The sequence below is a fragment of the Apodemus sylvaticus genome, chromosome 4, assembly GCF_947179515.1.
Source record: "Apodemus sylvaticus chromosome 4, mApoSyl1.1, whole genome shotgun sequence".
Lineage (NCBI taxonomy): Eukaryota > Metazoa > Chordata > Mammalia > Rodentia > Muridae > Apodemus > Apodemus sylvaticus.
The window spans coordinates 132,323,740-132,348,167 of record NC_067475.1 but is presented as its reverse complement, the minus strand read 5'-3'; the positions used below and the strand labels follow the sequence as shown (position 1 = coordinate 132,348,167).

General features: G+C 36.8%; 1 protein-coding gene across 4 annotated transcripts in view; it reads left to right on the top strand.

Moving 5' to 3' along the window:
* Spata5 (spermatogenesis associated 5) overlaps positions 1–24,428 on the top strand; it is a 164,771-nt gene that overhangs the window by 112,642 nt on the left and 27,701 nt on the right. For 3 of the 4 annotated variants that reach the window (XM_052180599.1, XM_052180598.1, XM_052180600.1), the window contains exon 15: positions 508–672. In XM_052180599.1, the coding sequence (XP_052036559.1) occupies positions 508–672 (165 nt within the window). Of the gene's footprint in view, positions 1–507; positions 673–2,731; positions 2,769–24,428 lie in introns of all 4 variants that reach the window. The other variant, XM_052180601.1, reaches the window with a different exon arrangement.

Here is a 24,428-nt window from a genome sequence, read left to right as displayed (position 1 = left end):
TTTCTGAGTAAGTTCATTGGGTCTGGCATAATATAGGCATTAGCCTTCAGTAAAATGCTAAAAGCATTCAATTGACTCAAATTTATCTCTAGGCCTATTCCTTTATCATAGCTTTGCTATATTTAGGGCTCTTTAAACAGCAAATAGCTTATTCTGTATTTTATAAGTTAATCGAGGAAGCATTGTTTTTTTAAAAAAATAACTTTTCATATAGTAAGTACATGTCATACACACATTTCTCTAAATGTTACCGTTTTCTGTTTACCTTGGCAATTGTTCAGAAACTTTCCCAGAACTATTGTTTTCCCATCTTCAGAAATCAACTAGACACTGTTTACATCCTGAAATAGATTATGGTGCCTCTAGTACTTGTATTATTTGTTAGTTGAGGATAATAGTTGGCAGATAGATGCATTATGAAAAAGTAGGTACTCTCTTTTCCTGACTGCCTTTGATATGGAGTGTCAGTTCTAGACATAGCTAAGCTTTGCTGTTCTATCTCTGTAGGCTTTGATGAGGCCTGGAAGAATTGACAGGATCATTTATGTGCCCTTACCGGATGCAGCAACAAGAAGGGAAATACTGAACCTGCAGTTCCACTCAATGCCAATCAGTAATGAGGTTGACCTGGATGAACTTGTCCTCCAAACTGACACCTACTCAGGAGCAGAGGTAAGATAATTCCCCAAAACACACATGTGTCTCAGAAGTAGAACATATGTTTAGCATGCAAAGGGCCCTAGGTTCGATCCCCAGACACACACCTACACACCATACCTCCCATACATCCCAAAAAGAAAAAATTGGGGTGGAAGGGAAGTAGTGTGGTTCATTAAGCAAAAGATGCTTCTTGCTAACCCCCATGTTAATTTATGTGAACCAACAAGTCTTCAAACAGTTACTAAATCATATTACACCTCACTTGACCTATGTTGAATCTTACTAGTTTTTACCTAGTTCTAATGATTTTTCAAACTAGTCTTTAGTATACCATATAGCACAGTGGGAGTATCACTAGACTAGAAGTCGACTCTGACTCCTGACACCCGTTCTAGCTAGTCAGCTAGCATACTTTACTGAACTCAGGTTTCTTTTGTTAAACTACCAATTAGTAGGGTAGAGTAGACATATCTCCTATTTTCTTGTGGAGGTGATATTAGAATGTCATAAACAACTTTGCAAAGCAATTGTATAATTTTAATTATTTGATCTACTTTTCATCTCAAAGATGATCTCAAAAACAAAAAAAGGTAAACTTAACCATAAAAAGGAGTTCTTAGCCTATAAAAGCTTTTATGTATATACAATGTATGTATTTTCCCTCTCCTTAGAAAATTTCCTTCTTAGCCAATTTTTGTTACAAAATAAAATTTGATGAAGTAATTAAGTAACTTTTCTATATGAATCACCAGGACCCTTAGGTTTGGGAATTGAACCCAGGTCCTCATGCATGCTTTATCACTGAACCACATCCCCAGACTCCAATATATATTTCTTACAAAAACTATATACCAAATACTTCAGCACAGAATTAGCTTCAGAATACCACTGAAATGGATTTTGCTGGTAATTTAATATTCTAAATAAGAAATTAGATATTCATTTGATTGTGGGTTGCTAGTAGGGCAGGGGTTTTATGTTTTTATCTGCTATTTTCATCCAACTTTCAAAGAAAAAAGAGAGAGATGAGCACATAATCAGGCAAATTTTTATAGAGTTGGCTTTAGTATCGTACACAGTCATAGTAAATATCAAGAAAAAGGTCACAGGTACTTACTGCTTCATCTTACCAGCTGTGGAAAGCAGCTTAGGAAGCAGTTGGAGGTACACTGACCTGAGTCGCATCTGAAGCAGAAGTATTTATTATCATCTCTTTGACATGGTCATACAGTCAGAGTGATCATGTAACTAATATGACAGAAGACTCAGGCATTTCTAAAGGGGCCTTTTGATGTCAGTATGGGGCCTAGCATTTGTATATAACATGTCAAGTTATAAGAACAAGAGAAGAAACTATAATTATCTCATCTGAACAAAATGGAGGAGTGGTTAGCAGGATGTTAGCCTGCCTTTCATGTTAAACTAATTTATGATAGACATACTTTAGTACAAAACAGAAATAAAAGTTGGTGAATTTTAATCTGGCCAGAAAAAGAAAACTCATTTAGTGCCAGCAGTTACACCATCTAGCACATTCTCATACAGTACATACCTTATTTTTTCTAAAGTGGAAACATTTTTATAATCAGTTTTAATATCCACTGTAGATTGCCACAATCTACAAATTGCCACAGAAAAACAGTAGTATATTCTGTGCTTCCTAAGTTATATTAAGCCCCAAATGATCAGGCTTTGGGGAAACCACTCTGACCTCATTTAGTGTATGTATGGTTAATAACTTCTGAGGACTAGGAACTTCTCAGAGCTGTATCCTATTAGCTCTCTGAGGTGTCTGAATTAGAAGAGATGGGTTTCTCCCAGAACCTCTGATTTGTTGGGATGGGAAGGTAAGATGGATGGATGGATGGATGGATGGATGGATGGATGGATGGATGGATGGATGGATGGATGGTTGGTTAAAATAGTTAAGCAGTTCAAAGACATATTTAAAAGAAGTTTTTAAATGTTAAAACTGATAAAAAGGAAATTTAACATTCAAAACTTAAATTTAGACAAAAATGTAAGATCTCATCTTTCTCTCTCTCTCTCTTTTTGTCTGTCTTTTCATCAGAGTGACAACAGTGCTACAGTTTGAAGGCCAAAATTAGGTTTGATTTTTTTTTTAATAGTAAATTGAATGTAAGATGATAATCTCAGTCACATTTCTTCTTTTGGGTTCTAATTAAAACAATATAGCTGTGGTTCAGGTAGAGATGATTCTCTTCCTTTTAATGACTGATTGATTGGTCAAGGTTACTTTCAGACAAGTATTTTCATTTTAGCCAATGAAAACAAGTATTTCATTTAGATGATGTCATTCTATAAAAGCCTTGTCTTGAAGCAGAACTTGGAACTCTTCTGAGACATTCCATTTTCCCTCCTGGAGAGGACATACAAAGTAAATAAACCCCAGGAGCATCTTAGAGGAAGTGCTAGCACAGTGGATCTCAACCCCTACGTTGTTGCAACCCCTTGAGGGGGTTAAATGACCCTTTCACAGGGGTCAGTCACCTAAGACTATCAGAAAATACAGTTAATTACATTATGATTCATAAAAGAAGCAAAAATAAAGTTATGAAGTAGCAATGAAAATGATTCTTTGGTTGGGGGTCACTACAACATGAGGGACAGTATTAAAGGGTGGCAGCATTAGGAAGACTGAGAACCACTGAGCTACAGTCTCTTCCTCTCTGTTCCTGAGAACCACTGTTCTGCTTCCTGTCTCTGTGAATTTGATGTAATAGGTACCTGATAGAAGTGGGATAAAAGAAGGATATGAGGGAAGGTGTCTGGACTTCCATCTCCAGCAGCTGGGTTTCTTTAGAAGGGTATGCTTGGCTTCTGGCTGCCTTCTGGTTAACATGACAGTGCTACCTGCCATAAACAGATGGAAATTCAGCTTGGAATTGAGTCTTTTGTTGTTGTTGTTTTGTTTTGTTTTGTTTTTGTTTTTGCTGCCTGTTCTCATTTGATTTGATTTGTTTAAAGTTGTAGTCGTTCCGGTTAGTTTTGGAAAGCTTTTATCTCTAAATGTACACTGTAGCTGGCCTCCTTGCTGTTGGTGCTAAGAGATGATTTCCTCTGTTTTGGAGAAATTGCTAGCATAGTCCAAAAGCTAATGGCTCTGTGGCATTTGGGTTGAATTTTTATTTACATTTAGATTTCAGTCTTCTTTCCAGTGGTTATCTCAGTAAGGGTCATCTGTAAAAATGGTTCCCCACGTTAAAGTTTTTTAGCTTGATTGATAGTGAAAAATGATTATTTGGTAGAAGCCACAAACCATGCTTTGAATCTTGAGTTTTCATTATTTACTCATTTACTTAATTGTTATAGGGTTTTTGTCTTTTGAGACAGGATCTTGCTATATAGCTCTGGTTAGTCTAGCCTGAATGGAATTCATTATATAGCCCAGGTTAGCTCTAGTGCATAATTCTGTCTCTATCTCTGCTTCCCCATGTTTGAATTTCACTTGTTAGTCATCACACTTAGCTCGACTTGATCTTTCCCAGGCTGAAGCTAGCACTAAACTTGTTACCCTCTCTTGGGTGCTGTGCTCTCAGTTGTCCATTCAGACCACAGGTTTAAACTGGTGGTCCATGGAGTGCCCAGCTTTTACAGTCACCAGTTTAGTTGAACTTGGGGGAAAGGGAATATTTTTTTTCCAACCTTATCAGATGTGACACTATCATGAATCAAGGAGCATCTGTATTTGAGAGTCAGGTATCAGCTATTCATTTGTGAATACTGCAGACAATGTCCATTAAGCTTTACAGAGGTAAAAGTAGCAAGATGGCTTGTAAAAGTGTGGATGTTGCTTATAAGTTGACCTTTAATAGAACACTGGCTCTTCCAGTGGGATTCAAAGATGTTATTAACTATTTGTTCCCTCATACATAGAATCTTTATGTGATTGAAATTGTTTTGCTGGTTAAATGGGATAACAAATATAAGAGCACCAAGAAACAAGCCTGGCACTCACTGGAGGTCTTCCCTTTGTTCTCCTTCTCAGTTTGGTATTAGTATTGGCCACTAAAATGTCAAACAGTGTTGCTACTAAGTAGTAATATATTTTGTAGTGATAAAACTTTTCTGAAAACAAAACAATTATTTGTATTATTCACTTTATAAAGGTTTTTGAACTTTAACTTCATATTAACTTAGGCTGTTCATCCTTGTTTCAGTATTTATGTCTTACCTAAAATTTTGTTTTGTAATTTATGTCCCCCTGATTCTAATAACAATTACTGAAGTTTCCATTCATGCTTGACTTGAGGGGGCACTATCTCCCAGTGGCCCTTATTAATTCAAAAAGGTCTGTTCACCATGAGTGAGCTGTTGCAGCTACTAAAAGGAGAGCCTTAAATTACTTTCTGTCTCACTTAATGTTCCTGTTGACATCTCCCCTATAGAGTGAAGATAATTATTAACTGCCAGTCAGAATGTCTGTACTTCCTTTATTAAGTCACCTGCGGTAGTACTTGCTTACCGCACTAAGTCAGAACCAGTGTCTTGAGAGTCTGCTTTATATTTACTGATCATCTTACCAGTCTACCTAACAACACATCTAAGATAGAAACAAGAAATGAGAATCAGGAAAACCTTCGGGTGTCTCAGGTTTTCTACTTGTGGTAATAGAAAACAGCTGACTGCAGGAATTGTCTCTACAGCATACAAAGTACATCTCTGCAACACCCTCAGCCCTCTTTATTTTCTCCCACTCTTTGGAAAGAGCCTTGTGAAGATTTATTGCCTAGCCTTCCATTCACATTTGAGATCTATAATGCCTCTCTGCTCTTCCTGGCGTTTTTACTCTAAAGTCTAACACCAGAATCTCAGCATTCTTCCCTTGCTTATCCTACTAACATCAGTAGTGTGTCTTCAGGGTGTCATGAGCTAAGCAGCACACCCCAGAATGACCTGTCTTCCAAGGACCTGTATTCCTGCTTCTGTTTGACTTTTTGCTCCATAGTCCATTGTTTATTCATTAATATGAACTTCTACCTCATTTCCTCTGGGCTTTCTAGGACAGAGGCTAGGTCTACACCTAATTAAAATGGCACTTCGTGATTTTTACACGTTATCTGAATACCCTGACTCCCAAATGTATGACCTGTTTGAAGTTGTGAATCAATGAGGTTTTAATTCATTTATTTCATTTCCCAAGTATAGTGAATATTTATAGTTTAGAGAGAAAGGAATGTAAAAACTAAATTCTGTATTGACGCATTTATATGGACAGATCCTGTGATGTACACAGTGAGTGCTACAGGAGAAAAAAAGTCAGAACTCAGAAGCTGGGAAAGAAAGGGACATTTGATCTAAGTTCTACTGTTAGTCTCTAGGGTAGCATTAAAATCTTATTCCGTGCTTGTTACAGATTATCATTCTTGTATAGGAATCCATTAGGAGTTTGACTGAAGGATGTTTGTCATTGCTGTGCTAATCATAAATTGCTTTTGGAAACCCATGCTCTAAATACTTCTTGTGTGGCTCATAGATTTCCATCACAGCACCAGAGAGTAAGAATCTTAAGAGACATTGCTCCACAGTCAGACTTAAATGAAAGTCTACTTAGGAAACTTAAACACTTTTACACCGAAGAGAAATGGCTATCTCACCTGCCCAGGGTCGAGTTCCTTATATGATTTTGTTCATTTTGTGTCCTGAATCTTTGGTGCTTCTGTGTTTCATCATCCTTCACTGGATAGATTCATATGGTTTGGAAGATACTGGAATAATATGTTGTAAGGTAGAAATATGTAGCAGGCAACTTTTTCCTTAAAGTCTCTTTGTAGAGGAAATAAATGAAAACAAGGTTACTCTTCATTGTAATCTTGTTTTAAAAACTTAAGAAATATATGTCTATTTCTCAGAGACTTTCTGTATTTCCACACTTCGGTTTTTACTTAATTTGGAAAGAACATACCTATTGAACTTTTTTAAGGGTTATGTTAGATATATGATTGATTGCGTCACAGCAAATCACCTGCCAGAATGCTTTGTGTTGCTATACCTGTATTATGGACTGCCTGGCAGGTGTTTAAAACTGCTGTCATCTTTCAAGAAGCATTAGAAAGGAAATGGATATAGAGTGAGCAGCAAGCTTAAAACAGTATTTTATATAGACACCCTCCTGTAAAAAAAAAATCTGTTCAGCAACTAGTCAGGACCTACCTGACTAGCTGGTACCTCAAGGTTTATAACTAAATTATTTTGTGCCAACATTTTCTGTATCTCCAGGCTAGGACTTTATAATTTTTGAATAAACCATTTGCTTCTCCATCTTCAGAGGAATTATAAAATTTGGGAATTCTTTCAACTTGAGGGAAAGACCATATAATTTCTTTTTTTAAGTTGTATAAAGTATGTCACACACCATTAGTATGATCACTTATTTTTTCTTGGTCTTCTGAGTTGATAGAATTCTAATTTCCAATTACATGTTTAATCTCTTTATGAAAAGTATGCCCCTGTTTTATATGGAAATTGTTCCTTGTGTTAACATTTCATTGCTGTGTGAGATTGCATGATGAGTAATTAATTACATAATGTATGGAATGAGGAATCTGTAGGAACAATTCTGTCCACAGGGTTCTTGTCAGATTCAACAGCATAGTTCACACACATGTATTCTTCTTTGGAATCACAGTGCTCCAGCAATTGTGTTTTTATAATCAGCAAAGTACATTTGATCTCTATAATAGTAAACATTTGCAACTTGCCTAAGCTTTCCGTATTTCATTTTAGAATATTTAAATTCATAATGGCATTTTATTTAGATAGTTTGTTTTGGAAAATATCTTTTGTTTTCAGTTTTAGGTCATTAAGCTTATGTTTCATAGTTAAATTATTTATTTGAGCTGTCTTAATAATACTTGTGCTGTTTGTTTATTTTTTCCTTGTTAAGATAGGTAATATTTCTCAAAAGTAAAATTTGATGGTTCTTTGCAAACTATTAAATATTACTTTTTCAGCATATTGTTAAGGGCTTAATTTTATTCTCGTTGTATGTATGTCTTTCTAAATTAAGGAAAGTATTGAATCTAGTAACTTTAGAAAGCTGAGGATTTCTGATTTGCTAAAATTGTTGTCTAGAAAATAAGTATTTGTTTATAACACCCTTTCTTTAGATGGGGATTGCACCCTGTGTTCAGAGGCAGGGCCAGCATTCTGCTGTTGAGAAGAAAGGCACCCCTGTCAGTCCTCCATTGTACATTTAACAGGCTGGATCTCAGGTTTGCTCTCCAGCAGTGCTGGACTTGGATCCCCTGAATGTCTTACAGAGCTCCCAGGGGCTCTTCAGTGTTGTGGTCTAGTTACTCTCCAGTATAATGTTGCCTTGAGCTAGAAAGGAAAGGGTTTATTTCTATTAACAGAGCTTCCTTTTACATTTCTTCATTGTTTATATTATTCCTGATGTTCTTTAACATAGGTTGGATACCTTGGTTAAAATGCTTAGGAGTCCTGGAGATTTCAAACTTAATTTTTACGATAGTTTCTGTGTATTAACGGGGCCATTAGATACAGTACATATGCTGCTTCACTGTCCTGGGAGGTCTTTATGAATTCGATATTTTCTCTATTTTCAAAATGCAAAAGTTGTCACTCTTTTGGCCGTTGAGCAGGATATTCTTTTAGTTATAGCAAAAGTTACCCCTTCACAGAATTTCACTCACTGTGAAAGGAGCCACAGGGACTTGGTGATAGGGGCACTTCCATACCAGGCACAAAACCCAGTCTGATCCTGGTCCTGAGAACATGAAAAATAGATGGCTTTCGATTGTAAGAAAAACTAAAGGCTTTACCATGACTCATGCTGAACTATTTTGGCTTTTCCAGTAATTAACCTAAAATGTAAACATAACTGTAGGTCTGGACAAATCTATGCATTCACTGAAATCAAATTTATCTCTAAAGCTGTGTCTAAATATAGTTCTATGGATCAACTGCTTAATCCTTGTAAGCTAATCACCCAGAAAGATCATATGAATACCCACAAAAATAGAAAAGAAAGGGGAAAAAAACCCTAAAATTTATGTGGAACCAGAAAAGTCCCCAAATAACTGATACAACCCCGAGCAAAATGAGTAATTCTGCAAATGATTTGTACCCTGGGGATTGTAGACTTCAAGATGTATTATAAAGCCGCAGTAGCAGTAGTAATAATAGTAATAAAGATAGAGTACTAGCACAAAAATAGACATGCAGACCACTGGAATAAAATAGAAGACCTAAACTTGAGTCCACAGAACTAAGTAACCCTGTATTTGTCAAAAAGGCCATTTTAATGTGTCTCTGTAAAAGCTGTTAGTGAAATTCATTCTTGCTGGTCTGCCACCTGTCAGGTTTTACTTTTCAGTTGAGAGTAAATAATAAAAATAGCAAGTATGTGAAGATTGCATCCACTAAACTTGAGACTATAAAGTAAAGAGATCTGCAACTGAACGTTCTTTCCACATCTGGATTCTAATTGAGAGCTGTGTTTCTCCAGGAAAGCTTTGTTTTAGAATTTAGTGGTTTGTTTTTGGTGGTGGTGGTTGTTTAGAAACAGGAGAAGTTTTCACAAAGACATTAGTAGCAGAACCCTTTCTCTAGTAAAACTAGAAACGGGAAGTCCACTATATAAGGAGGCACTGAAGAATCTGCTTTGGTCACATGGAACCTCTCCCAGATGCATAAGCTCTCTTCCACCTTCAGTGACCTCCAAGAGTACTATTCAGTGGGATAGAAATATGTCTCAGCACATATATACTCTGGCATACAACACATACAATAAAGTGCAATAAATATGTTTAAAGTATTGATCAGCCTATAGCTTCTTTTTACTGTTTCTCAGAATTGTAACATAAGTACTTCTTAGTTCCATAAACTCATAAAAGTAAATACTGTGGTATTAACTGGTGAGCCCGATTACCTGTGCATGTGCACTAAAATTACATTTGAACAAACTTTTATTTGTCTGGACATAATGAAATAACTTAGCCAAGGTTCAGATAAAAGATAACCTTAATCTGAAATTAGCAATCCATTTATTCTTTATAAAAGTGACCTAGGCCGGACGGTGGTGGCGCACGCCTATAATTCCAGCACTTGGGAGGTAGAGGCAGGGGGATTTCTGAGTTCAAGGCCAGCATGGTCTACAGAGTGAGTTCCAGGGCTACACAGAGAAACCCTGTCTCAAAAAAGCCAAATCCAAAAAAAAAACAACAAAAAAGTGACCTAGAATAAACATTACAGTACTCTATTGAGTGAGAGAACCTGAGTTTTGATTAATTTTTAATATGTCTTTGACCTCTTCATGTCATCCCTCCCCCTCATTTTTTCATGATACTTCTGTAAAAGAAACATTTAAAGGATGGGTAGTTAAAAATACTTTTCCAGATATAATCTTCTGTGGTAAATAAAACTAAAAGATGGAGTTAAGGGATAAAAATCAGTAACTGAATGCTTTGAGGGAGGGATGAGGAGAGAGAGGGGGAGGAGAGAGAGAGAACACGTCCCATGCTGTGGTCATTCTGAGGTGTCTTTCACATTATAATAGAGCCTGCCTCCACACCTTGGAAATACAAAAGCTGCAGTAGTAGAACATGACTGTGGCTCTTTTTGTAAAAAATATTTTGTTGTTTATATTAAAAATGCCAACATTATCACCTTCACTGTTTGTTAAGAACTTGATTCTGTGAGAAGTAACCTACCAAAGTATTTTGTTACCTGGTTAATAGTTAATATTTATTTATTAGGTATCAACAAGTTTGTTTTACTTATCTATTTCTCCTTAGAGCCTTTAGATGAATCATGTAAAACAAATCCTTCATGAAGTTATAGAGGAAAAGAACATTTGAAACACTATACCTTTCATGTCACTACCTGTAATTTTTGAGAATTACAACCTTGAGCAAGTGCATATCTTGGCAAGCAAATTATTTTAACCTCAGTCTTGATCAAAGGACAATGAAAACACTGAATCAGAGTTTGAGATCTTACTATCTATATTGAAATGAAAAGCAAAATACAAGTTAAAATTTTAGTCAAAAATACAACTTGTTTAAAAAAGGATACAACTTATTTCAAATACCATGAAAAATTGAACATGCAAGAAATCCAGCAGCATTTTTTTTTTCTTATCTTTCAGTCTTTTGGGGGCTGAGAATTTGGGGAAATCACCTGTGAAGATAAGTCTGTAGAAATATATTGGAGGGCAACCTTCTCTCTTAGTATCAATCAGCCTGGGTTGTTATTAGGAATCTCCACAGGACTCTGTCAGCCAACAGCTCAGCCAAATGCAACCCAGACCCACCACTGGATAGAAAAAGATGCCCAGGTCAAGACTCTATAACCTCCATTATTAGGAGTCCTCAGTGAGATCACCCTCATAGATTCCAGGAAATCTCCACTGCACTAGGTTTCCACACCACTCCCCCAATGCTCCCCAATTCAGCTGTCTCTCCCTGCAATCTCCTTCATTGCCCCTTCCTGCACCTGCCCCACTCTGTCCTTAAAATGTATTGTTTCCCCTTCCCAGGGAGGACCATGTGTTGCCCCTAGAGCCCTCCTCTTTTCTTAACTTCTCTGGGTCTGTGGATTATAGAATGATTACCCATACTTAACATACTAATATTCACTTACTAGTGAATATATACAATATTTGTCTCTCTGGGTCTGGATTACCTCACTCAAAATGATTTTTTTCTAGCTGCATTCATTTAACTTAAATTTTATGATTTTTTTTTAAATAGCTGAGTAATATTCCAATTGTGTAAATGTACCACATGAAGGATGTCTAGGTTGTTTCGATGTTTTTGGCTATTATAAATAAAGCCTTGGTGAACACAGTTTAGTCTTTGTGGTAGGATCAAACATCCTTTAGGTATATATATGCCCAAGAGCCGTCTAACTGGACATTGTAAGTCAATTCCCAATTTCATGAGGAATAAATTCCATTCACTGTATGGATTTCTGTGGTGGCTGTACAAGTCTGCATTCCCACCAGCAGTGGAGCAGTGTTCTCCTTATTTCACATCCTCAACAGCATGAATTGTCATTTTTATCCTTTATCTTAGCCATTCTGACAGGTGTAAGATGGAATCTCAAAATAATTTTAATTTGCATTTCCCTGGGGGCTAAGGATATTGTTCACTTCTTTAAGTGTTTCTCAACCATTTGAGTTTCCTCTATTAAGAACTCTCTATTTAGGTCTGTAACCTTTTTTAGTTGGATTGCTGAATTTTATTTTGGAGGGCTTTTTAGTTTGTTTTCTGGTATCTAATTGTCTTTGGTTCTTTATACATTTTGGATATTAGATCTCTGTTGGATGTAGAGCTGATAAATGTCTTTTCACATTCTGTAAGCTGTCTCTTTGTTCAACTGATGGTATTTTTTGCCTTACAGAAGCTTTTCAGTTTCATGAGATCCCATTTACTAATTGTTGACCTTAGTGCCTGATCCATTGGTCTTCTTCTGTTCAGGAAGTTGTGTCCTGTGCCAATGCATTTAAGGTTATTCCTCACTTTCTCTTCCATCAGGTTTGGTGTGTCTAGTTTTAGGTTAAGACCTTCTATATGCAGACATCCAGTTTGACCAGCTCCATTTGTTGGAGATGCTTTCTTTTTTTTTTTTCTAGTGTATGTCTAGCTTCTTTATCAAAAATCAGATGTTCATTGATGTGTGAGTCCATTAGTTAGCATATCTATTTTTTATGCTGGTGACATGCAATTTTTATTACTATAATAGCTTTGTAGTACAACTTGAAATAAGGCTTGATAATACTTCCAGCAGTTCCTTTATTGTTCAGGATTGTTAGCTATCCTGGGTCAGTCTGTCCATCCTTCCTCCCTCCCTCCCTCCCTCCCTTCCTTCCTTCCTTCCTTCCTTCCTTCCTTCCTTCCTTCCTTCCTTCCTTCCTTCCTTCCTTCCTTCCTTCCTTCCTTCCTTCTTTCTATATAAAGTTGAGAATGGACTCTCAAGGTCTATGAAGAATTGCATTGAAATTTTGATGGGGAATGTATTGGATATGAATGCTTTTAGTGGGATGGCCATTTTTACTATGTAAATGCTCCTACTACGTGAGCATGGGTCTTTTTATCTTCTTAATTTTCTATAATACTTTCTTCAAAGACTTGAGGATTTCATCATGCAAGTCATTCACTTGCTTGGTTAGAGTTAACCCAAGATATTTTATATTATTTGAAGTTATTGTGAAGGGTGTTGTTTCCCTGATTTTTTTTCTTAGTCGTTTTGTCATTATATAGAAGAGCTACTAGTTTTCTTGAGTTGATCTTGTATTCAGCTACTTTGCTGAAAGTGTTTATCAGCTGTAGGAGTTTTCTGATGGAATTTTTAGGTTGGTTTATGTATACTACAATCTGCAAATAACAAAACTTTCATGTCCTTTCCAAATTTTATCCCTTTGATCTCCTTAAATTGTCTTACTGCACTAGCAAAAACTTTTAAGTAAAATGTTGAATGGGTTTGGAGAAAATGGGCAACCTTGTCTGATTCTGATTTTAGTGGAACTGCTTTGAGTTTCTCTCCACTTAATTTGATGTTGGCTATAAGGTTGCTATAAATTGCTTTTATTATGTTTAGGTATGTCCTTTCTACTCCTAATCTCTCCAGGACTTTTGTCTTAAGGGGTATTAAATTTTGTCAGCATTTTTCAGCATCTAATGTGATAATCATGCTTTTGAGATTTGTTGTTGTTGTTGTTGTTGTTTCCTTTCAGTTCATTTATATGGTGCTGTTTTGGTTAGGGCTGTGAAAAGAGACACTGACCACTGCAACTCTTATAAAGCAAATTATTTAATTGACGCTGGCTTACAGTTCAAAGCTGTAGTCAGTTGTCATCATAGTGGGAAACGTGGTGGCATGCAGGCAGACGTGGTGCTGGAGAGGAGCTGAGAGTTCTACATCTAGATCCACAGGCAGCAGGAAGAGAGTAAAACACTGGGCTTGGCTTGAATATCTCAGACCTCAAAATCACACTAAACTCTAACAAGGCCACACCTCCTAATGGTTCCACTCCCCATGGGCCTATGCGGGCCATTTTTATTGAGGCCACCACAGGTTCTTTTTGATGTGTTCTTGCATTCTGTTTGCAAATATTATCATTGAGTATTTTTGAATCTGTGTTCATAAGGGAAATTGGTCTGTAATTCTCATTCATTCTCTCTCTCTCTCTCTCTCTCTCTCTTTCTCTCTCTCTCTCTCAAGTCTGTGTGGTTTGTGTTTCAGGGCAACTGTGGAATGAGGACTATTGTCTTTAGCTCATTTGCCCATCTTTGAAAGTCAGGTAGAATTCTGGCCCTGGGTTTTTTGTTTTTTGTTTTTTGTTTTTTTTTATGTCGAGAGACTATTAATGACTGCTTTCATTTTACTAAGGTTACTAAGGTTATAAATCTATTTAAATTGTTTATCTGATCTTGATTTAACTTTGGTAAGTGCTACCTATTGAGGAAATTATCCATTTCTTTTCGGTTTTTTATTTTATTTTAGTGGAGTATGGGGTTTTTAAAGTATGTCTTGATTTCCTTGGTGTCGTTGTTATGCCTCTTTTTTTGTTTCTGATTTTTTTTAATTTGGATATTCTCTTAATTTGGATAAGGGTTTAATCTTGATGATTTTATCAAGTAACCAACTCTGTTTCATTGATTCTTTGTTTCTGTTTTATTGATTTCAACCTTTAGTTTGATTATTTCTTGCCATCTATTCCTTTTTTGTGTGTGCTTGCTTTATTTTGTTCTAGAGCTTTCAGGTGCAACTGTTAGGTTGCTAGTATGAGATCTCTCCAGTTTTCTTTATGTAGACATTTTGTGCTATGAACTGTCCTCTTAGCACCACTTTCATGGTGTCCCCTAAGTGTGGGTATGTTATATATTAATTTTCATTGAATTCTAGAAAGCCTTTAATGTCTTTATTATTATTATTATTTATTATTATTATTATTATTATTTTCTAAATTCTTTGTTTACATTCCAAATGCTTTCCCCTTTCCCAGTTTCCCCCTCCCCATATGTCCCATAAGCCCTCTTCTCTCCACCCATTCTCAAATCACCTCCCTCCTTTTTCTCTGTTCTGGTACTCCCATATGATGTTGGATCAAGCCTTTCCAGGATCAGGGCCCTATCCTTACTTCTTCATGGGAGTCATTTGATATGCTAATTGTGTCTTGGGTATTCAGAGCTTCTGAGCTAATTAGTATTCACTTATCAGTGATTGCATTCCATGTGTATTCTTTTGTGATTGTGTTACCTCACTTAAGATGATATTTTCCAGTTCCAACCATTTGCCTAAAAATTTCATGAATTCATTATTTTTAATTGTTGAGTAGTATTCCATTGTGCATATATACCACATTTTCTGTATCCATTCCTCCATTGAGGGATATTTGGGTTCTTTCCAACTTCTGGCTATTATAAATAAGGCTGCTATGAACATAGTAGAGCATGTGTCCTTGTTGCATGCCGGGGAATCCTCTGGGTATATGCCCGGGAATGGTACAGCAAGGTCCTCCAGAAGTGTCACGGCCAGTTTTCTGAGGAACCGCCAGACTGATTTCAGAGTGGTTGTATCATCTTACAATTTCACCAGCAGTGAAGGAGTGTTCCTCTTTCTCCACATCCTCGCTAACACCTGCTGTCTCCTGAGTTTTTAATCTTAGCCATTCTGACTGGTATGAGGTGAAATCTCAGGGTTGTTTTGATTTGCATTTCCCTAATGACTAATGATGTTGAGTATTTCTTAAGGTGCTTCTCGGCCATCCGAATTTCTTCAGGTGAAGATTCTTTGTTTAGATCTGTATCCCATTTTTTAATAGGGTTATTTGGTTTTCTGGGGTCTAACTTCTTGAGTTCTTTGTATATATTGGATAGTAGCCCTCTATCAGATGTGGGGTTGGTGAAGATCTTTTCCCAATTAGTTGGTTGCTGAAGCCTTTAATTTTTGTACTTATATCTTTGCCCATTTTTTTATTCAATAGAGAGTTGTTCAGTTTCCATTAGTTTGTAAGCTTTTTGTTGTTGATATCCATCTTTTATCTATGGTGGTCAGATAAGTTTCACAGTTATTTTAATTTTCTTCTGTTTGTTGAGATTTTCTTTGTGACCATATGGTCACATTTGGGGGAGGTTCTATGAGGTGCCCAAAAGAAGAAGCATTCTTTTTAGTTTGGATGAAATGTTCTATAGATATTTGTTAGGCTCATTTGGTTTATAAGGTCAGTTAGCTTCCACATTCCTCTGCTTAGTTTTTATCTGGATGACCTGTCCATTGATGAGAATGGGGTATTGGAAGTCTCTCATAATTACTGTGTGAAGGTCAATATGTTGCATAAGCTGTAGTGTTTATTGTACAAAAGGGCGTGCTGTCCTGTTTGGGACAGATATTAGAGCATAGAAAAACAGAAAAAAAAAAAGAACTGTCATCTTGGTAGAGTTTTTTTTTCTTTTGATGAAAATCCAATGTCCTTCCCCATCTCTTTTGACTGACTTTGGTTTGAAGTCTATTTTTTGTAGATGTTAGAATACTAGCTAGCTTTGGGGGTCCATTTGCTTATAATATCTTCTTTCAACTTTTTACTCTGAAGTAGTGTTTATCCTTGATATTAAGGTAGGTTTCTTTTATGCAGCAAAAGAATGGATCCTGTTTCCTCATCCATTCTGTTAGTCTCTGTCTTCTTATTGAGGAATTGAGGCTAATGATACTGAGAGTATCAATGAATAATGATTTTTTTGGTGTGTGTGTGTGTGTGTTCACCCTTGTGCTTCGTTTTGTTTTGTTTTGTTTTGTTTTACTGGTCTTAGACTATTTCCTGTGTTTTCATATATGTAGTTAACCTCCTTGGTTTAGATTTTTTTCTTCTAGCGTCTTCTATAGGCCTGAATTTGTAAATAGATTTTGTTTAAATTTGATTTTAACATGAAATATCTTATTTTCTCCATCTATCTATGATGATTGTAAGTTTTACTGGGTACAGTAGTTTGGGCTGGCATCTATGTCTCAGTATAGGGTCTGCAGTATATCTCTCTAAGCCCTTCTGGCTTTTAGCATCTCCATTGAATAGTCAGGTGTAATTCTAATAAGTCTACCTTTGTGTGTTACTTGGTCTTTTTTCTTTACAGCTTTTAATATCTATCTCTGTTATATATACTTAGTATTTTGATTATTATGTGCCAAGGGGGACTTTCTTGCCTGTTCCTATCTATTTGGTGTTCTGTATTTATTTGGTGTTCATGTACCTTTTATAGGCACCACCTTTAGTAATATTTTCTTCTATGATTGTGTTGAAAGTATTTTATGGGCTTTTGAGCTGGTATTCTCCTTCCTCTATTCCTGTTATTCACAAATTTGTTCTTTTCATAGTGTCCCAGGATTTCTGGATGTTTTGTGTGAGGAATTTCTTAGATTTAATATTTTCTTTGACCTGTGTATCAATGCCTGAGAGTCTCTCTTCCATCTTTTTTATTCTTTTGGTGAAGCTTGCCTCTGTAGTTCCTGTTCACATTCCTGATTTTTCCATTTCTAAAATTGCCTCAGTTTGTGTCTTATTACTTCTATTTTTTTAAAGATGTATTTATTTATTTAACGTATATGAGTACACTGTAGCTGTCTTCAGACAAACCAGCAGAGTGCATTGGACCCCATTATATATGGTTGTGAGCCACCATGTGGTTGCTGAGAATTGAACTCAGAACCTCTGGAAGAGCAATCAGTGCTCTTAACTGCTGAGCCATCTCTCCAGCCCTATTATTTCTATTTCTATTCTCGGGTCTTGAGCTGTTTAATATTTTTCCTTCAAGTCTTCCTTCTTGGCTTTTTTTTAAGGGATTTATTCATTTCTTCCAAGTGTTTTTTTATTTTTCTGGGTTTGGGGGATTTATTCATTTCTTTAATTTATTCATTTCATTTATTCACTTCTTCTATCATCTTCATATAGTTAGTTGGTTTTAAAGTCTTTTTTGTATTCAGATGTAGGGATAATCAGGGCCTACTGTGATAGGAAAGGTGGGCTCTGTCTTATTATTTATATTGCCCTGGTTGTTATTGATTATGTTCTTATATAATAGGCATCTGGGCATCTAGGCATCTGGGTTTGAGGTAATTATAGGTCTAGGTGCTGATTTCTGGGTTTGTCTTTGTTGGATGAGTGTTTTTTGTTTTTTGTTTTCTGTTTTTCTCTGGATTTCCAGAGAGTGTGTTGGCTCTATCTTGCTTTTGTACTGGCCTACTTAGTTGGTGTGTTTGCATAGAGTGCTTTGGGGCTGTTAGAGGCTAGGGGAAGGGGAAGCCATGGGGAATTGTTTGTTACAGTGCTAAACTCAACCCTGAGAATTGGGTCTCAGGGAACAGAGAGGAGGGAGAAAGTCCCAGGGCAGCCTACCTGGTCTTCTGGCAGGCATGGGTAATTATTTGAGCAGTGGGTATCTGCTGGAGTTGGAGGCTGGGACACAGCAACAAGGCAGGGAAACAAGGTGGAGGTGGATCTGAGAGATCCACAGGAAGCATGAACTGGAGTCTGTTTTCATTGACACATGAATGAGATTTACTAACTTACTGAGCATTTTATGTGCTCATGATATGAACAATGTCACCCAGTACCACACAGTGAAACTTCAAAGAATTGGCAAGAATGATCTTAAACAGCACTTCACAAGTCACCCAAGTTAGTTTTGAACTTGTCATCCTCCACCTCATATTCTTGCTTAGTGGGAATTACAGGCCCGCTCCACCAAGCCTGATGAAAAAGTACTACTTTGAACCCTGTAGACCTCATTTTAAATATGTTCAAAGCCATTCAGGCTTTCACTAGCTGATCTTCCCTGCCTTCTTTGCTCTTGTTATTTCTGGTATTGCGCTCTTCCTCTCCCTCTAGCTCTCCCTCTTCCTCTTCTCCCCCCACCCCTCTGTGTGTCTGTGTGTTCCCACCCATGCTGCACTCATGACTACGAAACTGGTTTGGTGTTGCTGCATGCCTTGTAGTCATCTTAACTTAGAGCTTCCACTTAACAGTTTCTGTTATTCTGGGAGGGGAAGGGGAAGGCTTCAGCAGATCCTGAACTTTAGGAATGAGAGACATGTACAAAGAAAAAAAAAAAAGCATTTCTACCTGCCAGGTCTAAAAATAGCTCATGAAATATAAACATCCTACATGAGTCACAGTGACATCTAGTTGAATTCACTTTTTTCTGCTTTTTGTTGGAAAATGCTGTAGGCAACCCCACAGCTGCTCAGCACCATATGTGTGTTGATACTGCTGATATTTATTTCAGTCCAACTTATACATTTGGGGTACAGAATTGTGATACTCATTTATAGAACAGGAAATTACAGCTTTTTAAGTAACTTTCTCAAAGTCCTGTAGCTAACTGGTAGAACCAGGATGTAAGCCAAGGTCTGATTCCAAAGTCTGTCTATAAGTCCTCATTTTCCCAATGTGCATTATATATTTAGAATAGTTTTGTCTTCAGGTGACAAAGGTACTAACAGTGGACACTTTCCTTCAAAACTTTTAAGACATTCATTTCTAACAGCATTCGGTCGCAAAACAGGCTTATTGGTTAACTTGACATTTGGAAAAGCTTGTCTTCAAAATATTCTAGAACGGATAAGATTATACCTTATATAGACAGTTTCTAGAATATTTTTAAGGACATATCTGAGCAAGAAAGAATTTATTATCAGACAGGTCATATCTATCTGATTAAACTTGTGTGTTTTCTTCCCTGAACTCAGAAGTTAGGCACACTTCACTTGCCTTAGACACTTCAGTGCCTAGTCATGATGGTAAGACAGTCCCTGCCTGAAAAGCCTGCAAAGGCAGCAAGCCCTAGGAGGCCATTTTGTAAAGCAAAAGTGAAACTTGGGTTTGCAGTGATAACACGTAGATGTTGGAGATGCCAGAATAGTGGAATATTTACTATGAAGAGCTACATACAGGGAGTGGAACCAACCATATGGATGTTACAGGCAGCAAAGCTGGTAAGACAGAGACATCTAAATCCTTTAATACCAAACATTAAGCTACAGGGTAGAATGGTTTTCCTGCTGGGTTTCAGTCATCCTTTGGTCTACTATTCGTCACTGGGTCTCATTTTTTCCCCTTTGGAATGGCAATATATATTCTGTGTCATTGTGTGTTGAACATATGTGGTTAGATTTGTTTTTCTTTTCTTTTTTTTTTTTTAAACAGGGCCTCAATGGGGAAGAGCACAATTAAGAGATTGCCTTGAGTCACATAAAAGACTAGACTTTTAAACTGTTGATGTTATGAAAGATTATGGAGACTTTTGAAGTTGAATTGAGTGTGTTTTGACATATCATTGTGCATTATGATTTGGCTAGGAGATTCTAGAGTCCAGGAAGTGGGAAGTGGAGATTTGAATAAGGAGTGTCCCCAGTTGATGGTGCTGTTTAAGAAGGTTTGGTAATGGCTGGCTTATTGAAAGAAGTATGTTACCGGGAACAACTTTTTATATTAAAAGTTTGAAACTACTTTCAGAAAACCGGCTCTCTCATTTGCAGCTTCCTATTTCTGCCACCATACCTGCTGCTAGCTGCTATGCCTCTTTGCCTTGGTGGGACTCCCAGTTCTCTTCAACCAAAATAAGCTCAGTCTTCCATAAGCTGCCTTGTTCATGGTATCTTATCACAGCAACAAAAAAATAGTAAAAACTATATTCCCTTTAAAATTGCCCCTGTCTTGCCTAAATTGTATTTAATCAGAGTAACAAGAACTACTACACTAGTTATTCTATAATTAGTGGTAGTATTCTGTTCCCCAACTAAAGAACAACATCATGTAGTGATTCCTCAGGACTGTTGTTCTGTAGATCAGTAGTGTTCTTGTAGTTCTCATTTGTTCCATAACTAATCCCATCTTCTCTGTGGTCTTGGAAGATGCTGGTAAATTGTAATCATCATGAGTACTATGTAAAAAGAAAGTAAAGTAGAAGAAAATGAAATGTCAACAAGAACATTATTTAAGGAGAATAGAAAAGGGGGAAATGATGGTTTAAAATCTGTTTGTTCTCAAGCTATAAAGCAATAACCAAGTGGTACAGACTGTACTTGAATGTTCTGACAGTGAGGCTATGGTATTTAAGGTGCACTTTCTCCATTAATGGACCTCTTTTTCTTTGGTGAGTATTCTACCAAGTCCTAGGAAAATTTTTGTGTTGTACATGAAGCTTTTCTTTTAGTGCCATGATAGTTGTCATTAATCCCAAGTCTAGGCATGGTCTGTGCTTAGTAACCAGCACATTGTGTGGTGACACTCAGCAGCCCTGGCAGTCTTGTATTGTGTGCATCATTCTCCTCCTCATCCCTCTCACCCGCACCTTCCTTCCCAGAAGTCTGTCACATTCTCAGCTTCCTTTTCAGTTAAATCTTAATATCAGGGAAAAACATTCTTCTTAAGGAACTAAAATATCAAGATAAAAATATTTATCATTAAAATTAGAAGCAAAACTTACAAGACTTGAGTCTTTAGATGTAATTTGTCTGAAATTCTAAACCTGAAATTCTGGGTATGAACCTTAGACCAGGCCTTCAGTTCAATCATTAGCATCATATACTACTTCTCTCCCTCCCTTGGGGGCAGGAGGGTTCAGAAGCTAAAGGTCATATCCTATGCTATATAGGAAGTAAAAAGCCAGCCTGGGATACGTGAGACCCTGTCTACAAATACAAAGACCTCTTCCATTGAGCCAGAAAGTACATACTCTGGCTGTTGGAGTGAACACTGCTGGTATCAGGCCATTGCTTTCTCTTAGTTAGAGACTGGTGCTACAGAATATGAGCATTACATATGTCACTCAAGTGTGATGTAGTCAGAGATGCAACAGTGTTGTGTATCAGGCACAGATTGAAATCTAAAATCACAGTTTTTCTAAAGGTAAAAATCACTTTGTGCTTTGTAATGATGAACAGGACTCAGTGTGAATGAATTACCCTTGCTGTTGGTTAGTTCTCTGCAGAACTAACATTGAAGGCTTGGGGTTAATGTATATTGCTAGTACAACTGAATAAGTACATCACCATGATGAAACCCAGATTTGCTCAGTGGAAATCTATGCGCATGAATCTTGCCTCCCTGCCCCATTCTTGTTGCAGAACCCCATAGTATTACTATTCTCATTGCTCTGACAAAATAACTAGCAGACCAACTTAAGAAAAAAAAGTGTTTATTTGGATTCATAATGTGGGGATTCAGTTTATCATCCTATTCAGAGCAGAAAGCAGCAGGTCATGTTGCATCTTCAATCAGAAGGCAGAAAACAGTAAATGCTGGTGCTCATCACTTTCTCCTTTTTAATATAATCCATAGAATGGTATCACCCACACTAGGATGGCTCTTCCCACCTTGGTTAATTAAATCTAGAAACTCACAGACATGCTCAGAGGTTTGTCTCCTTCCTATATGAGTCTAGATCTTGTCAAATTTGGCAATAGTAGCTATCACCTTCAGCTTTAGCATGAGTGGACCTTAAAATAAGGGATTATCCAGCACACCACATTGAGCACAGTACTTGTTCAGTGTCATCTATAAACTTTATTATATGTTATGGTTAGGAAATATGGTATTTTAAAAAGTTGTTTCTTCAGAAATTCTTTAATGGATAATATACATGATTTTACCTTCAATTGAAATTCTCTAAATTGATACACAGTTCTGTAAGTAATCACATTTAATCTGTAATTATGTTTCTTAAGCTTTCATAAATATTATTCCTCTTAAAAGAAAAATGGGATGGAGAAGGAATACAATCAAAATATGAAACAGGAAAATATAAAATCAAAGTGAAATTTTTTTCCAAAAGGGGGAAAACATTTTTATCTACTCACAGTAGTGACTCTTTTATTCTTGGTATAATTAGGAAAATATGAAGACTGTAATACTGGCATCACATTCCTTCCTTATATAATAGATCTTACATAACTATCAAGTAAGTCAGATTTACAATTAATCAAAGAAGCCTATAACTTTTTAACCCATAAATATAATGCAGTGGGTGTGTTACTTCTTTTCTGAAATGGACTACTTGGTATCAGAATAAAAATGAATGCAGCATTTCCTATGACTTGTGACTTTGCTTTGACTCATAGTAACAGCAAAAATGACATCATAGAGTTCTCTCAGAGTGCTGTATAAAATGAAAAGAGTCCTTAACCCAGGAGGAAACTTTGGAACAAATAAAACAGTAAGAAAATATAAAGCAGAAGTAAATGGAGAAACATCTCTAAAGGTGAATGAAATAAAACTTGCTACTTGTGCAGCTAGAAGGTTTGGTTCAGTTCTGATGAACTAAGCAGTCTGCAGGTAGTTAATGCCTTCACTAAAGGCTGTTCCTTGTGGAGCAGTGAAGGGGAAGTCTGGATTGTAGAGAACTGAAGTAAGCATAGAGGGTCTTGTTGAAGAATTTTAAGTGAATATACTTGGAGAAATGGTTTGGTTAGTAAATACCTTCTGCCCAAGATTGAGGATCTGAGCTGATTACCATCTGAGCACATGGTAATATGACTCTGTAACTGCAGCCTTGGAGATAGGAGATGGGCAGAAGGAGCTCTGGCACATGCTGACCTACTATCTAGGCAGTCAGTGCCAGCATTGACCTTTGACCTCCATACCCACCCATGCACATCAACTACATTGCATACACACACACATATAAACAAAAAGAATTTAAATTTTAAGTTACAAAAATTTTTTAAAGAGGTAAAGGTTAGATACAGTAGCTACAGGGGTGATGGTAGCAGAAGAGGGTGTGCTTATAGGGTAAGGAAGCGCAGGACAGCATAGAATGATATATCCAAGGAAAGGATGACTAGTGGCAATCAGTGGATTGGGTCAAAGAGAGGGATTTGCTTCCATCTGAAAGAGGTTGCCTCTCTTCTTTCATATTGAGAAAGAAATAATGATTATAACCATAGATGATTCATAGGTAGGGTATGGAAAGTTGAAGGGGCTCGGGATTTGGAGTTAGTTATCTCCTTTCAACTTGAAAGTCTCTTCTATCAAGTCTTATGTGACCTATATTAATACTGAATCATTGAACAGTGAGAAGCTTCAAGGTATTTAAATTATGCATAGTACAATACATTGAGAGTCCTTTTTTAATAATAGCTAGAAATCAAAAAACTAGAAGGGTAATCATTTTGAGTCTGAGATATCTGTGAATCGTCTTAGAGATGATTTCCAGACACACACACACACTCTCTCTCTCTCTTTCTCTCTCTCTCTCTCTCTCTCTCTCTCTCTCTCTCTCTGTGTGTGTGTGTGTGTGTGTGTGTGTGTGTGTGTGTGTGTGAGAGAGAGAGAGAGAGAGAGAGGTGGGGGGAAGAGCAGAACTTGGGGATTGTGCTTAGGGCCTTAACTGTGCTTCCAAGCTACTTTCCAGACATTTTGTTTCATTTTCCCTCCTTACTTTGTGAAAATCCAGTCTACAGGATTCTAGTCAATATATAGATTTATACCATGAAGAGAAAGGAGAAAGCAGTCCTGTGTATGTTAATGGCAATCCACTGGTGGGAGTTGGTCAAGTAAATGTGTCCTGGTTTTCTCTACAGTTAACTAGGAATGGATATACTGGAAGTACAGAGATTTGGCTTTATGTAATTACTAATTCTTGAGGACCTGCTTTGCTCATCCATGTAATGTTTCTGCTGAATTTAAATTCCTGCTTTAGTTTTCATTGTTTTCATACCTGTTTTGCAATCTAGGCATATATTATAAGCTGTTTTTAAATAGTCTTATTTTAATAATTGACCTTCTGTCC